Source organism: Clinocottus analis, unplaced genomic scaffold (genome assembly GCF_023055335.1).
Source record: "Clinocottus analis isolate CAN_PGR_092001 unplaced genomic scaffold, fCliAna1.0.p SCAF_1, whole genome shotgun sequence".
NCBI lineage: Eukaryota > Metazoa > Chordata > Actinopteri > Perciformes > Cottidae > Clinocottus > Clinocottus analis.
In genome coordinates, this window is record NW_027175820.1 from 13,860,062 (window position 1) to 13,878,384 (window position 18,323).

The 18,323-nt window shown below is 41.6% G+C and overlaps 3 protein-coding genes across 4 annotated transcripts; 1 reads left to right on the forward strand and 2 right to left on the reverse strand.

The window, feature by feature from the left end:
* Positions 1 to 710: 710 nt before the first annotated feature.
* On the reverse strand, positions 711 to 7,445 carry LOC137788824 (protein phosphatase 1 regulatory subunit 3E). The gene is made up of 2 exons (XM_068581984.1): positions 7,401 to 7,445; positions 711 to 7,286 (listed from the first exon to the last, which is right to left on the reverse strand). Exons 1-2 carry the CDS (start codon positions 7,415 to 7,417, stop codon positions 6,230 to 6,232), a joined length of 1,074 nt encoding a protein of 357 aa, XP_068438085.1. The 5' UTR covers positions 7,418 to 7,445; the 3' UTR covers positions 711 to 6,229.
* A 461-nt stretch (positions 7,446 to 7,906) lies between these two features.
* Positions 7,907 to 9,607, forward strand: cunh16orf46 (chromosome unknown C16orf46 homolog). The gene is made up of 3 exons (XM_068581856.1): positions 7,907 to 8,054; positions 8,173 to 8,375; positions 8,694 to 9,607. Exons 1-3 carry the CDS (start codon positions 8,039 to 8,041, stop codon positions 9,552 to 9,554), a joined length of 1,080 nt encoding a protein of 359 aa, XP_068437957.1. The 5' UTR covers positions 7,907 to 8,038; the 3' UTR covers positions 9,555 to 9,607.
* Positions 9,608 to 10,477: 870 nt separating this feature from the next.
* Positions 10,478 to 18,004, reverse strand: atmin (ATM interactor). Of its 2 annotated transcripts, XM_068581644.1 has the most exons (4): positions 17,709 to 18,004; positions 15,191 to 15,316; positions 14,756 to 14,955; positions 10,478 to 14,641 (listed from the first exon to the last, which is right to left on the reverse strand). In XM_068581644.1, exons 1-4 carry the CDS (start codon positions 17,937 to 17,939, stop codon positions 12,871 to 12,873), a joined length of 2,328 nt encoding a protein of 775 aa, XP_068437745.1. In that variant the 5' UTR covers positions 17,940 to 18,004; the 3' UTR covers positions 10,478 to 12,870. The 2 variants fall into 2 exon arrangements, with proteins under 2 accessions (XP_068437745.1, XP_068437830.1); XM_068581729.1 differs by lacking the exon at positions 17,709 to 18,004 and having other exon boundaries at positions 15,168 to 15,228.
* Positions 18,005 to 18,323: the final 319 nt, after the last annotated feature.

Below are 18,323 nucleotides of genomic sequence, written 5' to 3' on the forward strand. Positions count from 1 at the left end.
ATGTTAGTTTGTCTACTTCTACATAAAAAAGTAGTGATGTAGTAAAACTGTTTATGGTTGACCTACTAATAAGGTTTCACATGAAAGGGACAAAAGCTAAACCTGCATCGTGCGCTTCCTTCTGCATCTTGGACTGCCATCTGTCATGATTTAGAGTTTTCTGTTTCCTGTTTTATTTTGTAGTCTTGTGTCCTTTGTGTCTCTGCACTTCCTGCCCTGGTAATTGTCTGTCTACGTGGTTCATGATTGTGTATTCCCTGCACATGTGCTGCCCTCATTGTGTCCACCTGTTTCTCATTACCTCCCTCTTGTATTTAAACCTCATTTGTCTCCTGTCTCCTTGTCACCTTGTACTATGTGTTTCTGTCCCTGTTCTCTCTGGTCTGTTTTTTGAGAACCCTTTTTGTTTGAATTAAATATTCTTTTGAACTGTTTTACGACATTTGGGTCCTACTTCCTACAACCCCTTGACACCTTCTCCATCAATAATTCACATGGACAACTCTAAAAACAGCACATTAAATCACAATGCACACAAGTGTATTTTGGACCTTTCACATGTGAATTGTTTTGGCTCAAATGGGCTTTCATAAAAAAAATCCCACAATTCCGATTTTATTTATGTAAGTGCTTCTTTTACTGTTAGGTTGCAGCAACAAAATTATGAATACATACATAAAAAAAACTTGAATGACTCAATACACACAGGATTAAATTAATCAAGACAATTAAAAAAACTATACTGATAACAAAAAACCTTATGAACAAGGAATAGTCAGTGGGGATGTATAAGACAAAATGTGCCGTAAAGGGAAGAGGATGAGAGAAAGGTGGGCAGCGGGCAGTTGGACATGATTCACCCTGACTGCTGCCACATCTGATTTTCACCTTTTTGAGTAAGTGAATGTGTGCATTTAGGAATTAACGTATTTTGAGACCAACAACAAAGCTACATTTGAACAGGTTTAAAGCAACAGGGAAAGCAACATGAGGCATGATTTACACTTAGGAGAATAAAGTTGAAGAATGCACAAGAAACCGTGTCAATCAAAGAGACAAGGAAGCCACGTTGGTGCGAGTAGACACTTGAAAACAATAATTTTCCCAAGTTGTGAAAGACCATTTATCCATTTCATTATTCAGGTGCAGTGCTCACTGAGACGAGGTTGAGGTTGTACCTGGCAATGCTGCTACAGCTGAGTCAGGATCAGCGTCATGGCACAGCATTTCTCTGAATGCCTCACATGAATTTTTTAAACTAGAAATCATGACACTTATTTGTGTGCATTGAATCCACCACATTATTAGAGCCGCAGGACACAATTCGGATGAGGCGGGAGAAGCTACGCAGTTGGAATGAAAATGGCCCTGTGGTTGCAGTCTAATAAAGCCAGACGCCCGAGGGAGAGAACAATCAGAACGTCATCACCACATGCGCACGGCTGTTACATAAGCAGCTGTTGGTACACAGACAGTAATAACACAATGTTTCCTGATTACCACAATGTGGTAATTACACGGACAAGCATTACACAAGTGCACTTTGCTAATGTTTATTCAGTGATTGAAAACACAGTCATGGCAAAAGTCAAGTTTTCTGTAGAATTATTAGTTGATCTTCTTAAAAAATGTCTCATGTATCTTACAAACAGTAAAATAAAATCCAGACAAGACAAATGTGCCACACTGTCTCAATCAAACTGTGCTTGTCTTCATTTCTTGCTTCACCACTCAATAACATTGGGTATTTTAATCTCTCTTCATCTCTATTCTAGGTGATTATGTGATTTTCCACTTTGAGCAAGCTGCTGAGTAGCTCTAATTATGGAATTAAATTAGAATCTCACAGCAGGTTTTTATTGACCGGCCATATGGATTCGCACGAACCGGTGAAAGCCTTGAGCCGGCATGCGGAGCAGCTCCAAACTGTCAGGATGCCTTCAACACGACGAGAAGTAAACAAGGTTGAACTCAATTTCCTCTAAATGTGGTTCAACGCAGCTCAATCCTCACTGACATGAAGATTAAGCAGGATCATATTGCTAATCTGACACAGAGGCGCCCAATACTACAATACACCGGCTACATGCACAGACAAACCTTTAAATGCAGCACACATTCATAGTTAGTTTTTTCTGAATAAAACAACTAGACTTTACTCTCCATCAGTCAAGACCGCATTGTATTACAGTGCCATTGTCGTCATCCCATTCCTTTAATGAAGTGATGGACTCAGTCTGTGGCTTTATTTAAATGTGTGCCAGGCTTATTATTTCTAATATGATAATATGCTATTTAGAAAGAAGGCTGGAATGCTGATTAAAAGCTTGTTAGAAGTTTAATCTACCTACAGATTGTAGATATATTAAATTCAAATTTTGATATTTGTTAACCAAAATACTTTAAGCCGATTTGAGGAACAAGCAGCTGCATTAATACGTTAATCTACAGTTAAATAGCTGAACAAACTATTTGGGCCTTGAATGCATTCTTACAAAAGTGAAAAAGATAAAAACATATTCTGTAAAGATAAGCTTTTCATAAGATGTGTATATACTGCTTCTTCTGCATTTCTTTGTGCTTCAGGCTTCAACCCCTCCCTTCCTTTCCATAAACAGAAGGGGGCAGGGTGTTAGACTGTAATCGATTCAAGGACATGTCCTCAGCCATGTCTACAATGGCGATGGCTGCGGCCCACTGCAGTGAGCTGTTATATGAATGGGGACCAGCAGCAGCCCTTACACTATTTTGCAGCAGCCCATTAGAGGTTTGACTGTTGTATAGAGATTATGCTGGATGATTTTGGAAAATCTTAAATACTAGTGGAGTATTTAGTTTCCGTCACAAACGCCTTTATTAACCATTGTTTTTCCAAAACATAGGTTACATTAAATACTAAACATGAAAATAAAAGGTATGTTAGACATGCAAACATGGTTTACAGCAAAAGAGAAAATAAGACAGGCCACAATATAGATTACCTCAGCCAAAAGACTGCAGATGTTACAACAGAGGGTTGCATAGGATTTACAGAAACAAAACTAACTGTGAGGCACTCACTTCAGTGCCATATGATTATTAATAAGACAAACGTGATTTAGGCTTTCCACAGTGACAGAACAGTAAAACAGGACACAGAATGGATCATATCTTATCAAGTAGTTCTTAACAGAAGATTTCATATAGATGGTGCCTTTAAACCCTGCCCCTTTCCTTGTTCTCACTAAAAGTGCATTAGACCTGCATTGACTGAGTCTGCTCAGTATCAGCTACAATCATTAGTCGCTCATAGTGCTATGGCATTACCTGTCATGCCCAGATTTGTTCCCCCCTGTCATTGTCTAGAGTCAATGTTTTCATCCATCAGCAATTTCTTAACAAACAAGCACTTGCGTTCTTCCATCCTTACAGCTTTATGCCTCAAAGTAAACCTATATTTTAGTAAGGCAATGGACACAGTTGTTTCCAATGTATCGAAATACACTGCTCACATTGTGTTACATATTTCAGGGGAGATTCTGTGATGAACATCATTTTGAGACAAATGATTGCATTAAGTGGGATTACCAATGTTACAGGCAGATGGTATGATATTGAAGATATATAATGTGTGCTTTATAGGCTTTTATTAAATTTGGGCTCATATATTACTTTTCAACTTCCCAGGATCATCTGAAGACAACTTTTCCAATACATCTCTCAATTTTGCTTTTAAAATGCTTCAAAATACACACACCATAGAACAGTAACAGGAAGACATTCAATATGAAACATTAAGACATGTATATACATAGCTATATATCAGTGAGTTCTGATAAAAAATGTCATGTATTCAGTGAGGTGAAAATCTAATTAGACCAGAAGCCCTTGATTTGCGTTATGGTTGGGATGCACCAATAACAACAGCAGTGTGGGCTACCAGGCTAAAACTTAGCACTGGTATCTTACAGTTTCCACATCATGACATGTCAGTGTCATGTATGTCAAGTAATCTAAGCAATCTCAAACGGTACATTGTTGTCTTAACAGAGCAAATATTGTCAGGACGTGTTAAAATCTAAAAAACGTATTCTGTGTTGGCAGTGGTGAATTGGTATTGATGCATCTTGTGTTCCCATCAGAAGTCTCGGGCTGGATAGTTAATGTTTTCTGGTATTGCACACCATGAATATTTGAACAAAATTTAGCCAGACCAAGCAGACAATATACAAATACACACTAATTTAACAACATAACACACCGTAAGCTCTGTTGTGGCCAGACCAATGCACACTTACAGGTGAGAAAATGTAGGTATGTGTGTGATAAATGTAGAGAAAGCCAATATCAACTCAGTGCTGGCCATATCACCTCAGCAAAACTAAACAACATCAGGCAACTATGTCCGATTTGGAGACAAACATTACTGATGGATTCACAGTGGAACTGCTCCAAAAACTAAGTACTTCCAGGAATAGTGTTTATCCACATCCCAACATGGCCTCATTAAATAAAGAGCCTCCCTCTGAAGCCAGGATGATGTACACAAAAGGACAAAGTGATGTTCAGACTACGCACTGGAATTAAAAACATCCTGCTCATTGGTCGTCTTCTTGCTGACATGGAGTCTCAACTTTCAGCAATGCATAATAATCATACAGTTTATAATATCATACATTTACAAAAAGCATGATGGATATTTGCATTTCAATTTAAACTAATTTTCCGACGACATGCAAACTTGTTTGCCACAAAGTACACGATCGCACAGTCTGAAGCAGGTTTGAAAGTCTGACCACCAATGATTAAAGACGTATGGATAAGCTGTTGTCTGGAAGGTGGATAATTCTCAATCAAGGGTGATGGAAAGTGAAGAGTCAACCAGTCAGGTGGTTTAAACCATTTCAGTCAGGTGTGGAGCAGCACTATCCATGCACAGTGGTGACTGAGGATATTATCATGCCAGTTAAACACATTCCTTCGTATTATAGCTACTTTGTCAAAAAGTACTGTGTGAAAAACATTTACACAGTGCAATTGACAATATAAATGAATGAACAATGTGTTTTCAATGTATCCGTTAGAAAATAATTACTGTGAAAATAATATCTGTTTCATAATGATCAGCCTGAAGAAGAAGAGAAAAGGCCTGCTCGTAATCTGAGGTCAATTTAACCTGGAAAACATTGCTACTAAATGTATTTTCCTTGGTGGGACAGCCACCATGCTCACATGGTTCCTCCCTGTCACAGTATGAGAATGTGGAAGCCCATGCTTTATAAACTCTATGATTTAATGAACAAAGAAGTTATAATTAAGTTGTTTTGCTCGAGAAGATGTTTTCATTGCCTTAGGACTTTGGTTGGGAAGCCTTGACTTTTGAATTTGACAAAGTATCTTTGCAATAATTCAGTAACAAAATATACAATGTGTGTTGAAATATATAGCTGGCTTGTGACAAAGTACTGTGTCGCTGGATCAAAAGCTTACAAGTGCAGAAAAACTAACTAATTCCCAGTGCCATATGCTTCATTTTTTCAGGTTTAAGGATGATAGATGTAAACCTAAAAAGAAGAACATCTGTATTAAAAATATTCACTGTACAACTTCCCACATCAAGGCTTTAAATAAGGCATTTTCAATGGCATGACAGTGGGAATCTGATATATCTTTATTCTATTGTTTCATATAAAATAACCTGCCAAATATTTCTGTACGTGTGTTTGTTTCTCCCAGCCTGCAGGAGTCTATTAGGAATATGCAACTAGGTTCGCTTGATATCCATATCAGCCAAGATGTTTTCTGCAGAGACAATATATTTGCACGCATGCAAAACAAACCGATGATTTAAACATCGCTGTCCCACCAAATCATGTTATAGCAGCTCCTGAAAGGAACAGTGATGCCCAAAGTCGGCATGTTTCCCGTGGCACGTGTTTCTACATTACATAACGTGACCATGCCCTCCCAAAGGGCACCAAGCTGCACAGAGAGCCCTGACATCAAGGCAATACATATCAAAGAGGATCCTGCAGGCATCCACTGTAGTCTTCTTCCCTAAATCTGTTACAACAGCGGGGCAAATATTTAAATTATTATGGCAAATTATTTTCACTGTCACAGCTTTGTGTGTTGCAGAAAAGACTTCTTTTTTTTTAACAAGCTACAGTCATACTTCAGATACCCGGGGATCAGTTACGCGCAAATTACGCACGCAGTGTGTCACAGCAGACGACAAGCACGACGAAGCTCAGATAAAGTGAATCCATCCATTCTCCCATTCCCGCGGTGGGGACATCTTGAACCGGTGACGCCGGACTTTGTAGTTGTTCCCATTATTATTGTCCCAGAACTCTGTCCCACCGACACAGTATTTAATTGCAAACTGAAATGTGCCTCCGTTGTCGAGGTAAGTAGGCATGACTATCTTGAAACAGAACTTATCAGTGTCACCGTCACTTGAGTCCGGAACATAGGATGCCAGACTGTCCATAAATGTTATCCAGTTGTTCAGAGAATAACGCAAAGAGACGCTCTTTTCGAAAGCCAGATTCAACACGCGCACAAACCCGGAGAGGCTGAATTCCTCCACCTCCACGGTCTCTAGCATGACTTTTACCTCCCTCACTTTCTGCTCGAAGCCGGGTATTGTGCCTGGGTTGGTGAACTGCAACTCCATGAACACAGACTGCGCAGGGGCGCGGGGGAACTTGGTGTCCAAATGATGAAGGTGGAGGTGTCCTTTCGGTAGTTTGGCCAAGATGCGCTCCGGCACCTCTGGCTCATCTGTATCATTGAAGTGCTTCACTGAAATGAGCTCCAGGCCCAGAGAGTCGGCGAACCGGACCTTTTTCTGACTGGTTGGACTTCTGCTGCGGGATATCTCTAACTTTGCTCGCTCTGTGGGTGTGGGCAGCGACTTGCACCTCCGACGCAGATTGGGACTCTGTGGCGGCTTCAGGAAGATCTCTCTGCCCCGTGGTCTCTCCTCCACCACGGGGCTCTCGGTGATTTCACAAGTATTTTCAATCACATCGAAATCGTCCCCATCTTCAAGCCGCGGGTTCGCCGCTGCCAGGCTTCCGAACAGTCCGGCTATGCAGCTGTAGTTCCTCGGCAGGCAATTCTTTGGGGGCAGCATGACCACGACTGGATGCAGAGGCTCAGCTTCCATAAAACGCAGCACTGCAGAGCCGGAGTGGTCGTGATGGGGAAGACCGACGTGTGGAGAGACGCAGCCGTCAGGTGTCAGTGTCTCCCTCGCGGATAGGTGCCCCGGTAGCGTCAGAGGTCGACACTGTGCAGCTCTGGACCAATAAACAAAGCCGTTGTTTGTTGCTGGAGAGTGGTCGCTTTAAATTTCGGTGTGTGAACAATATATCACACTGTCTAAAAAATAAAATAAAAAGAGAAACAATTACCTCTCGGCAGCGTTCATCGCTGGTTTTCATTTCCATGTGGTGAACATGCGCAGTGTCTTCTCACAGCTGACGAGTGTGACGCGCATTGGAGCTCTACGTGCGGAACTGAACGTAGCAAGCAACCAAAATGGTGTCCTCCTTCACAAGAGACAACCCGTTTAACTTCCTCTATTTCACATTGTGGCATGAACCTCGGTCTACTGTCAACAGGAAATACATTACACACGTTGATTGTATTTCGGTTATTGTTTGTAATGTGGAAAAACAAGTCGACTTCTTCAAACCAACATTATGATCGTTGAGTCTCTAATATCTTCTGTTTTACTGTATTATATTCCACTGTTACATTCACCGCAGGTATTCCGGGAGTACCGTGTCAATCAGGACGTATTGCATAACACAGATGTAATAATTCATCAGAACTCGAGCAGCATTGGCTCCTCCCTCTTTTCTCACGTCACATCTTCGTGCAGCCTCTCCGGGTTGCTGTGGCGACGGCGTTGCAGCACTCAGAAGGCATTCTTCTGCTTCTGTTTGGGGAAACTGCCGACCGGAAAGACAACGCGCAGAGATGGGTCGCAGCAGTTGTTTGTGAAGGGTGCTTTCAGATAGGGGAATAGTGACAACACCCATTGACAATGACAGTTTCATGTGGTGAGTAAAGAGTGGTGCTTTCTAACATTTTAAACAGCACTCTGTGACTTAACAAAGTGCGTATCTTACAAGTTATTTTCTTCTTCTTCTCCTCCTTCTTCTTCATATCACCATGAAGCTAACTACATAATGGCGACGATGAAAGAAGTGGATCACACACCTGTGAATGGATCAGACAAGCAACGTCCAACAGAGGAGGAAAGAGGGAAGAGGACACCAGGGAGGAGACATGTTAATGTCCTTCTCGATATGAGTGAGGAGGACTTCATGAAAGAGATGGAGCCACATGAGTATCACTGTTACTCTGGTTGGGAAGAAGCTGTAAGTGAATACATATCGTCTTACAGCAAAACCTTGCCTAAATCTGATGAAGTATGTTGTACCAACAATGCATGTGGATTAGCGCCTTCTATAACAGGTTAGAGCCAGCAGCAAAATCATTTTACAATAAGAACAAATGTAAAAAATATGTTGACATTTCTGATTAATTATATTCCCACCCATAGCTATATAATATTTTCCCTGATATTGGTCTGACCTACTAATATTAGTCATATTTTAACAGCAATGAGGCACGATAAGTAATTATTTGGATGCATTTTCAGTTTAAACATATTATCATATCTGTTTTGAAAACAGGTTCACGGTTGGGCCAGAGTTGCTCCACTGAGCTGCATACTTTTGACTCAGAAGAGGGATAAGAAATCAAAGCATGCTGACAACCCATCGCCCTTGCCTGCTGAACCAACAACCCCTGATGCTAACAGCGCCACCAGCATTGCAGAGCAGTGCTGCGAGTCTCGTACAGGCCTGCATAATAGCTGTAAGAAATCCATCCCATTAAACCAGCACACGGGATCGGGGGGTAACATTGCTGTGGCAGCTCTGCAGAAAGATGGTTCGGAAAGACCCGTAATCATTTCAATGCAGAAAACCACATCAAAACTTCCACTGAAAGACAAAATAGAGAAGGAAGGGACACTTAGAGAGACATCTTTGCAGCCTCACCATCTCCCCTCAAGATACTCGGGCAACAAAGCCACTCAGCCTCAGACACACAAGGTCGTATCGGTTCCTATAAAAAACTTCACATTTTTACCACCAATTACATCACCACCCGTGAGTCCTCAGAGAGTCAGTGCCCGGGCCTGCAGTGGCAAGAAGGCTCAAGGAGGAGAAACCAAAGAGGAAAAACATTTCCTCTTGGATGCGAAGAGCGGGACCAGAGCATCGAGAGTGGAGCATATTGCCAATCCAGAGCTGCCCGCTTACTCTGCAGTCCCAACCTCCAAGTACTGGACATCTCAGCACAACCCCCACTTGTTCTCTGCTGTGAGTGTTTCTACACCCAAGAGGTATCAAGTACCGATGTCTTCCAAACCTGACACAGTGCACCACACAAGCTACCCAACGGGCAGAAGCCTCACGCAGGCCCTCCTCTCCAGCCCTGCAGCAGGAGCACCAGGCCATGCCTGCCCAAGCAAGACTGTGTGTATGTAGTACGCAATCATTTGAAAGTCTCAGGTTCAACAAAGTAAAAACAACTCGTTTTATTTTTGTTTGTTTGTTTTTTAAATCATGAATGCCTCAGACTCACCACATTTTACAAGCTTTCCATTAATGTAGTTGGAGAATAAATCGAGGCATGTTCATAAGAGTAGCTAACCGCTAAAGTGGTCACCATAACAGTCAAGTGAACAGATCATGAAATGTGAAGCTCGTCGTGTCCTTTGTGCCTTCGTTTTGCTCTGACCAGTTCCCACAAGTGCTTTTTCAGCTGTTATAGTTACCTAGCAACAGTGCAGCTACCTCATAAGAAGCATGGCAGTGCGCCTGCCTCACTTTCTACTGTTTAAACCTCAGCCCGGAGCTACCCATCTGCCAGAGCTCGCGTGTTGCATTGTAGCCTGTGACTCTACGTGATTACAAACCGTTGCCAAACTACTGCATCTGCTCTGTCAAACGTAATTGTATCCGATGAAGTAGGTGATACCTGATGATTGTGGATGGGTTCTGGGATATGCAATGTACAAGGCTATCAGAGCAGCATTATGCCGAGATCCTGAATACTGTTTGTCATGTTGGTCTCCAAAGGCTAGCTAACATTGTTTACATGTGGTATGATCTTGTTACATGGCGTTATTTACATGAGGATGATCTTGTTACATTGCTTTATTATACTACCTCTGTTGAGCTGCCCTGATTAAACGGCTTAGTGGGATTGTTCTGTAATCAAAACCGTGTAAACCTAATTAGACAAAACCTTAGTCTTACCTGAACGTACACGTAGAATAAAACGGTCCCTTAAAACAGATGTGTAAAGAGTTGCTATATCCCACACAAGCCATCATGTCTGTATTATTTAGTAAGATGACACTGCAGATAAGCTGAAAAGAGACACAAAATGATAGTTTGTTGTTTATTAAGAAAAGATACCAAACATATTTAATTTAGTTCTGTTATGCATGAGAACAAAAATTACAGTGAAAAACACCTCACCAAAACATTTGTGCATTTCATTCCACGATGCCAAACCGACAGCTCAATTAAAGAATCAAGCCGCCTGATTTAAAACGTGTGAACCTTTTTTATGGACACCAATTGTGATCACGATCTCACACACACACACACACACACTTTTATTTGTATGAATTGAACGCAAATATTCTTTTCTTCCACCTTTGTTTTACAATAAGTGACAATGAGCAAAATATACACTTTCCAGCAGTTTATTAAGACCTTTTGTAGTGTAGCTTCAACAATGAATCAAGGCAACCATCAACTCTACAGGCAACAAACTCAAATTTTGCTAAAACATATTTTGTGCTGGGAAAATATCTGCATGCATTCCCTACAAAAGAGAAAATAAAGCACTGTAACTGACACTTTGGACTGATAAGGCTTCTCCATAGATATGTTTAAAGCAAATCAAATCCCTGTGCAATTCAGCAGGAAGAAGCTTATGGACATAGCACATTTCTTATTAACACAGGTAAATTATTCTTCAAATGTTTGGACATGATGCAGAAACATTGAGCATGTTATACTTGGGCATAAGTATATTATGTTCTGTACAGTCTTCAGCTTCTACAAACATCTGTAAACGTTAACAGCATTAACCACCATTTAATGAAATCCTTCAAACTAATTCCCTTCAACAAAATGCTGCACAGCAATATTTTCAGGTGACAGAACAACATAAATCTTTCCATAGAAACTATGGAAAACGACTGGGGGACAGTCCAATATTTCAATCAAACATGAAGAAAACGTAAAAGTTGTTTGTTTTCCATAATCTTGTGTAATTTAGATAATTATCAAGTATCTTAAAGCAACACATTGTCTGTCACAGAACTAAAGCTAATACTTGGGTTAAGGCACCAACATAACAAAATGAACATGGACTCAAGGCCTTTAGCTCTAGGTTACCAAGTAAAACACGGTCTGAGTGTGGTGCCTGTGTTTAATGAGATACCTCAGTGCAACAATATAATGAAATCAAAACATTAAAATAAGTTACTTGGAGAGGAGGTTTAAAAAAAGGAATACAGTAAAGTACGGCATCCAGTCAGGGTGGAAAATGTGATGATTTCAGCAAAAGATAATCAACCGGATTCTTCTGTGCTACTCCTGTTTGTTAAACACAACCCAAACCCATCCTCCACCTCACTGTCATTCTGAGTGGCTGAACGAATAAAAACTGAAGTTGTCGGTGCAACTCCTTGCTCTAATCCACTATGTTCTGTACAGTAACATTACTGGATCCTCAGCACAGAGTACTGCGACTGTCTACACTTACACCCAGCTAATGCGTCAACCACAATTACAGAATAGTCTGCTTACTGATTTCAACTGACTACTTAGCTATAAGAAGGCCCAGACACACACAAAACATTACGCAACATCAAACTTCACAATCACATTTCAATGAAAGGTGGTCAACAACTTACAAGACGAACAATAATTTTTACTTGTGCCACATCTGTATGACTAACGCTAGGTTTCAGAGACGCATCCTAAGTTGGCAAAGTCTTTTCACTGTTAAAGGCTTAATGGGATTGTATTTTGGAAAACATAAAGCCGATAGAATTTCACTGGTCAAGTTTTCCACTGCCTGCAAAGCTTGCAGGATGTTATTAGAATTTATAGTCTTGCTGCCGCTGACAAGGCAACATCAACGAGTCAGCCATTAGATGCAAAGCTGAGAGTAGATATATTACATTTCTGTTCTGCTGACCAAGTGAATGCTTCATGCACTTTTCCAAACATATACGTAAACTAAATGTACAAGTTATTTGTTGTACAGCTGAGATTACATTGTTTTCATGCAGAATATGCATATCTGAGACAGACCAACACATGTATAAGCCTTTTCTTGACAAACCACACACAGCTAAACATCTCATTCCTTTTATGTGCAGATCTTACATTGAAGAAATGTTGAGTCGTTTTTAAACTGCTAGTCAGCCCAAACAGTGAAAACCAGTTATCGTGGTTATACACTGAAATATTAAAGTAAACCGGCATTTCAGACAAGATACACATACAATGTTACTTTAAGTGCAAATAAATATGTAAACTTTCACAGGAGCTGATGAATCATGCCCGTTGAACAAATAAAGTGCAGCTGAGCTGTCAGGCTATGTACCTGGAAAAGCTCTGGACAAGCTGTCTCCAGTGGAATGTTCAAAGACATTTTCGCAGACTTCTTACTGCTAAGACTGCGGTCCACTTGAGGACAGTGTTGACCGATTCCTCTTACAGGACCATGAGAAACCTGTACTGCAAAAGCTTAGGCAGATTCACTAAGAGGGCCTCAGCTGTTGGGTTTCTGTGGGTGCTGAAGGAGAGCACAAAGCTCCTCACATGTCTGGGTTTCCACAGAGCTGAAATGAGACTCCATATTCCACGCCAGGTCTGCTGACAAGAAGTCATCCATGACCGTCTGTGTTTCGTTGCTCGTTAGGAAGAGGTGACCCAGGCCCTCTGCCTGGCTGGTCACAGTCTGTGTCTCTGTGCTGTTCAGCAGTCTGGCATGCTCACCCTGACTCACAGGAGTCTGAGCAGATAGACCTGTGGCAAATAAAGGGAGATCTGTCTGTGTTTCTGTATCTGAAGACTCTGTGCTCATAGAAAAGCTTGAATGTCGTAGAATGCTGCCCAGGGGCATGTGGCTTCCGGCGTTCAGCAGGAAATTGAGGTCAGTCTGAGTTTGAGTATCAAATAGCTCCAGGACGCTGGCTTGGGTTCGACTCGGTCCCTCACTTTGGTCCAGTTCATCCATCAGAAGGAAGTCTGTCTGGGTCTGGATGTCTAGGGACTCCAGCGGCGTGTCACCACCCAGTCCTCCTAGCTCACTTTCCTCTGTCTGTGTCTGGATGTGCACAGCATTGAGAAACTCTTCAAAGTCAAAGTCAATGCCATTGTGTTGCTCCTGAACAGATCCTAGAACTGACCCACAGCCTTCAGATGCCACTGTGAGCACCTGGTGGCCTGACATGCTGTCAGACAGAATGTTTTCTAGGTCATTTAACAAGGTCATTGTTTGGGTTTGATTATCTGCCATGTTGTTTGTGTTGAGCTCATCTGTCTGCACCCCAAAACACATACCACCAGCTGACTTTGAGTCCTCATATAAACTGCTTCCGGTGAGAGTGTCATTTATGTCCAGAGCGGTCTGAGTGGAGACACTGAGGGAGTCACTGCAGAATAGGTCAGAGCACAGGATAGCCTGTTGCTGAGCCTTATCATCCGATTGTGTCAGGGCAACATATGTCTGTGTCTGCCTGGTTTTGTATGGGGGTAAAGATGAAGAGGAACAAGGGATTTGACCCATGCACTGGCCGTCTGTCTGAGCTCCAATAGAGGATGTGGCTTTTGCCCGGGAAGAGAATGTCTGGGTTTCAACACTGACTGGCAGGAGAACTTGGGCACTCACGCTTATGTCGGTTTGGGAGCAAGAAGACACTGAGGACTCTCCCACTGGGCACAACCCCATTCCCTCCCCAATTCCCACTCCTGGGGGCATTTTTGACAAGTACGATTTGTCCGTCTGAATGTTGGTGGAGGTGCTTCTTCCCCGTTGTTCTACCAGGCTGGCTAAGTCATCTGTGCTGGCAGGGTCCAGACTGACCTGCACCCCAGTGCTAATGGGCCCCAGGCTAGAGCGCGACGTAGGCATGCTATCCTTGAAACATAAACTCTTAGCATCAAGCTGGGGTACCACAGCTCCATGTGGCAGGAGGTGAATGGTGCTGACGGAGCCCTGGCTGTCCACAGCTAGCACTACAGACCTCAGAGCCCCGCTTTCTGTAGATGGAAGAAGGACAGGCAAGTGGGCCAGCTGCATCACAGGAACACTGACCAACGCCATCTTGGGTTTTGGTAGGAGCAACTTCTGGAGGCTCTTACGAGGGTTGGAGTTCTGATTCACTGAGTCTTGGATATGAACAGTTGTGTCAGAAAGGAGCACAGTCTCTGTGAGCTCTTTACTTGCTGGCATGATCTGAAAGATTGACTCATTGGTCTTGACCTTTTCAGGCCCACTTAACAATTTCTCCATCTTTCGCTTTTTTACTGGAGGAATTCTAGACATGAAAAAAGAAACAAAACAGACACAGAGAAAGCCAGACAAATTAATGTTGAGTCAAACCTAAAGCCAAGTTTCAAGACAAATCACTCGGGGCTATGCAGGTACATGCCTGTGTTCTGTAGGAATCTCGTGACCTGTCCTGTAGATATGCGAGAGTAGAGCTGCCCTACTAGCATAGGGGCAGCCACATGTACACTGGTAGGTCTTTCCACAGTCTTCTATGTGCCTCTTTAGGTCCCACTCTGTGCTGTAGCCATTGTTGCACTTGAAGCACTTGTGTTTTTTCTCTGCATGCATCTTCATGAAGTGCTACAATGAAACAGATTGACAGACCACAAAATATATTACATACAATTTGAAACATATTTGCGGCAGAGTTATTCACTAGGAGCTATTCCACAGAACTGAGACCTCATACTTATATTTCATTGATCACATATATATGCAATTATGATAATGATATGTATATATTTACATATCATTGATATGTATCATATGTATCATGATATGTATATAATTACATATCATTGGAGGAAAGGTTTACTTGTTTAACCAGGGAGAACTGGGAGAAGGGTCTGTTTGGCCCCCTGGGACAACCCTCAATGGGACAGCAGTAAAGCTTCTGGGAGCCCTTCATGTCCTTTCTGACCGTAGGATTCACAATACCATCCTGAGGGTGACAATGCCAACGAAAGACAAAAGAGAGAAGACAAAGCAGAGATATATTAGCATTTTGGTTGTTTATAATCATACCACTCCTTAGTTGCAATGGCTTACAATAAGTGTTAAAGAATACTGCAAATTCCTTTATCACAAAGTCGAAAACAACTGGTTGGACTTCCCAAAATTTCAGCTAAACGAAGGTTTTACTTCGCCCACAACATTATTTACAGTGACTGATTTAAAAAGGCAATGTGAACTATACTGAACAAGTACAAAATGTTGTCTTTTTTATCCCAGTTTCCATTCATATTTGACCTTTTTGAAACCGGGTAACAATCCTCCCACGCCAATTTTAAGTCCCAGCATGCCCCATTCAGACAATCTTTTGGCATAAAATATGTAATTTTTCCATTTTTTTTAACCGAACAACACAGTTTTGGACTAAAATCCTCAACAACAGGCCAAGGATTTGTTTTAATGTGATTTTTTGTTGCAGATTATGATTCTTTAGGTCCTATCTTTCCAAAAAGATGTCTTATTGACTGCATGAAGAGGCATTTTTTGGGGAATCTGGCTCATATCATGCTGACGTTCATTGTTACGATCAAAATACCTTTTAAAAGTGATTTTTTTTGCAGGTATACATTTTTTTCCCCCAAGATTTTGCTCAACAAATACATACAATAAACACAAGTATTGAAATTAATTTGGGGTTCCTACGATGACTTAAACGGGGAAAGACACTCAAACACAGGGAAAAGGATGTCTGTAGCCAAAATTTGGTTCCACAGTTTAACAGGTTAAATGTCACTATGACTCTTGAAAATAAATTAATAGTTGTACATTGCCTTGCTTTCTTTAGTTAGTGGGTAAAAGAATATAGTGTATTAAAAATGTTACCTTATTCCAGAAACCACATTATGAGGCTCTGCTTTACATGACTGAAAAACAAATGAATGCTCTTGCTTGGCAGCACATGGGATATAACAGTTTGCTGGACCACTGCTTCTCTTGCATTCCCGAGGCAGACCTGCTAAAGCAGCTGGCAGCACACAGTTTATTTAAAGGTGCTCAATACAGAATCCCATATAGAACCTTTAAAGTCAATGGGCCGCATACTTAATAATACTTAACATAGTAACAGCACCTGCGCTGAATGTTTGTTGAATGGTGAAAGTAGACACCCATCACCCTCCATAACAGTCATTAATACTGTAACCTTGCAGTGTCCAAGGTCACCTCCATCTGCTGGAGCACTGGAGGGAGCAGAACAGCGAAAGCTGTCAAACACCCTCTGGTTTATCATAAGGGGTTAGCATAAACATACAATTTGCTAAAAATAAATGTTCTTGAAGTTGGCTCTCGTGACATCATCTGGTCGTAGGCTGAAGCCTGAGTCATGTCAAGACATTATTCGTCAACAGTAAGTAGCTGGCTGTGACTCAAAAGAAGGCGCAACTCAAAATGCACGGTCCTCCTCAGGATATCATTACCACAGCGGACATCATTTTTACATAGCTGTAAATTAAAAATAATATGATTGTACCTGTAGTTTACGCAGCAGAACCCCTGATCGGGTCTTTTAACACTCATCTAGCAGGCGCAACATGAACTACTTCGAAGACCTAATTAAAATTCTTAAATTCACCTATTTTAAAACAAAGAGTGTAGTCTGTTCCAGGACAAAGGGCAGCCTTTCCCAGCAAAGGACTTCATTCATGGAGGGAAAACAGTGCATTCCTGCCTCCCACTAAAAGTCCAGTCCCAGTGAGGACAGAAGACCCAGAGTCAAAAGTAAACTTTGGTCTAAAACGTTTTGCCTGCCTCCCCTTTGTTGACTGTGCAGTATTGGTAGTATACTGTCTATTAGAGTCAGACTCTCATTAGTGATGGTGTGGTCGTATTCCCAAAAGGTGAAGAGGCCCTTACCATTACTTAGCGATATACAAAGAATTAACTCATTTTGCACAGCTAAAATCTGAAACTCCTAACATTGCTGTCCTCGGCTACAAATGGTTCACAAGGAGACTCTGAGCGTGGAGCTTTTGCAGAGAAAACACAATGATCATCACGTGCGATCCAAATCGTTGGCGTTCATTGATTACGTTAGCTAGTCACGATGCAGCTATCCAGCTCGATAACAGCAAACGTACGTCACGCAGCTTTACTCGCAGAAAGAAACACTCACTTTTATCAAACGTTAAACATAACCACGCGTTTGTTCAGTAGCACCCGTGGATGTGACGGTGGCTAAAACGAAGTTGTTATGGATGACTTGCGTTTCCGAGTTTTATGACAGTTTATTTTTCTTGATAATTAACTAGTTAGCCAAGTTAGCATCGCAGTTACGGGAAAACCATTAACTATATGGGCATGAACTAGGTTTAGTAGGCGTTTACCTTTATTCTGTGTGATTTAACGAGATGCATGTTGAGCGCAGGTGTGTTGGGGAGAATCTTGCCACATCCTTCCACGGTGCAGAGGATGTTCGTCCTCACTTCTTTGGTCAGCTCCGTGATGGTTGGTTTGATTATGTCCCGAGACTGCGACAGAGGCTCTTCGTGACATCTTGGACTGCCAGTAGTTGCGCTGTCTCTGTTGTGTGCCTCGCTCGTCGCAGAGGCAGCCATGTTTCTATGTTGACAGTCCGATTTGTGTTTGGCAGAGAACCCCAGTAGCAGCGTTGAATGAGAGGGAGAAGTATTTCCCTCAGTTTTGTCTGAAAGGCTGCTTCGCCGAGAGGGCTGGGACGTTGGGACGGCTGAGACTACGTCATATCCGGTATCATTATTCTAATGTTATTGCTTTTGTTTATTTCTTTACCATGTAAAGTAACTATGAGTAGATGTTTAAAGTACTATACAAAAATATGTCTAATAACTAATTGTACTTCAGTTTGCATTTCTGATAAATATGTATAGGGGATCTGTATTATTTGTTTTACGTTATGTTATACACAAAACATTTTTCCTTAAGTTTCATCTCACAGATAAAAACCTAGGCTTTAATTGTGC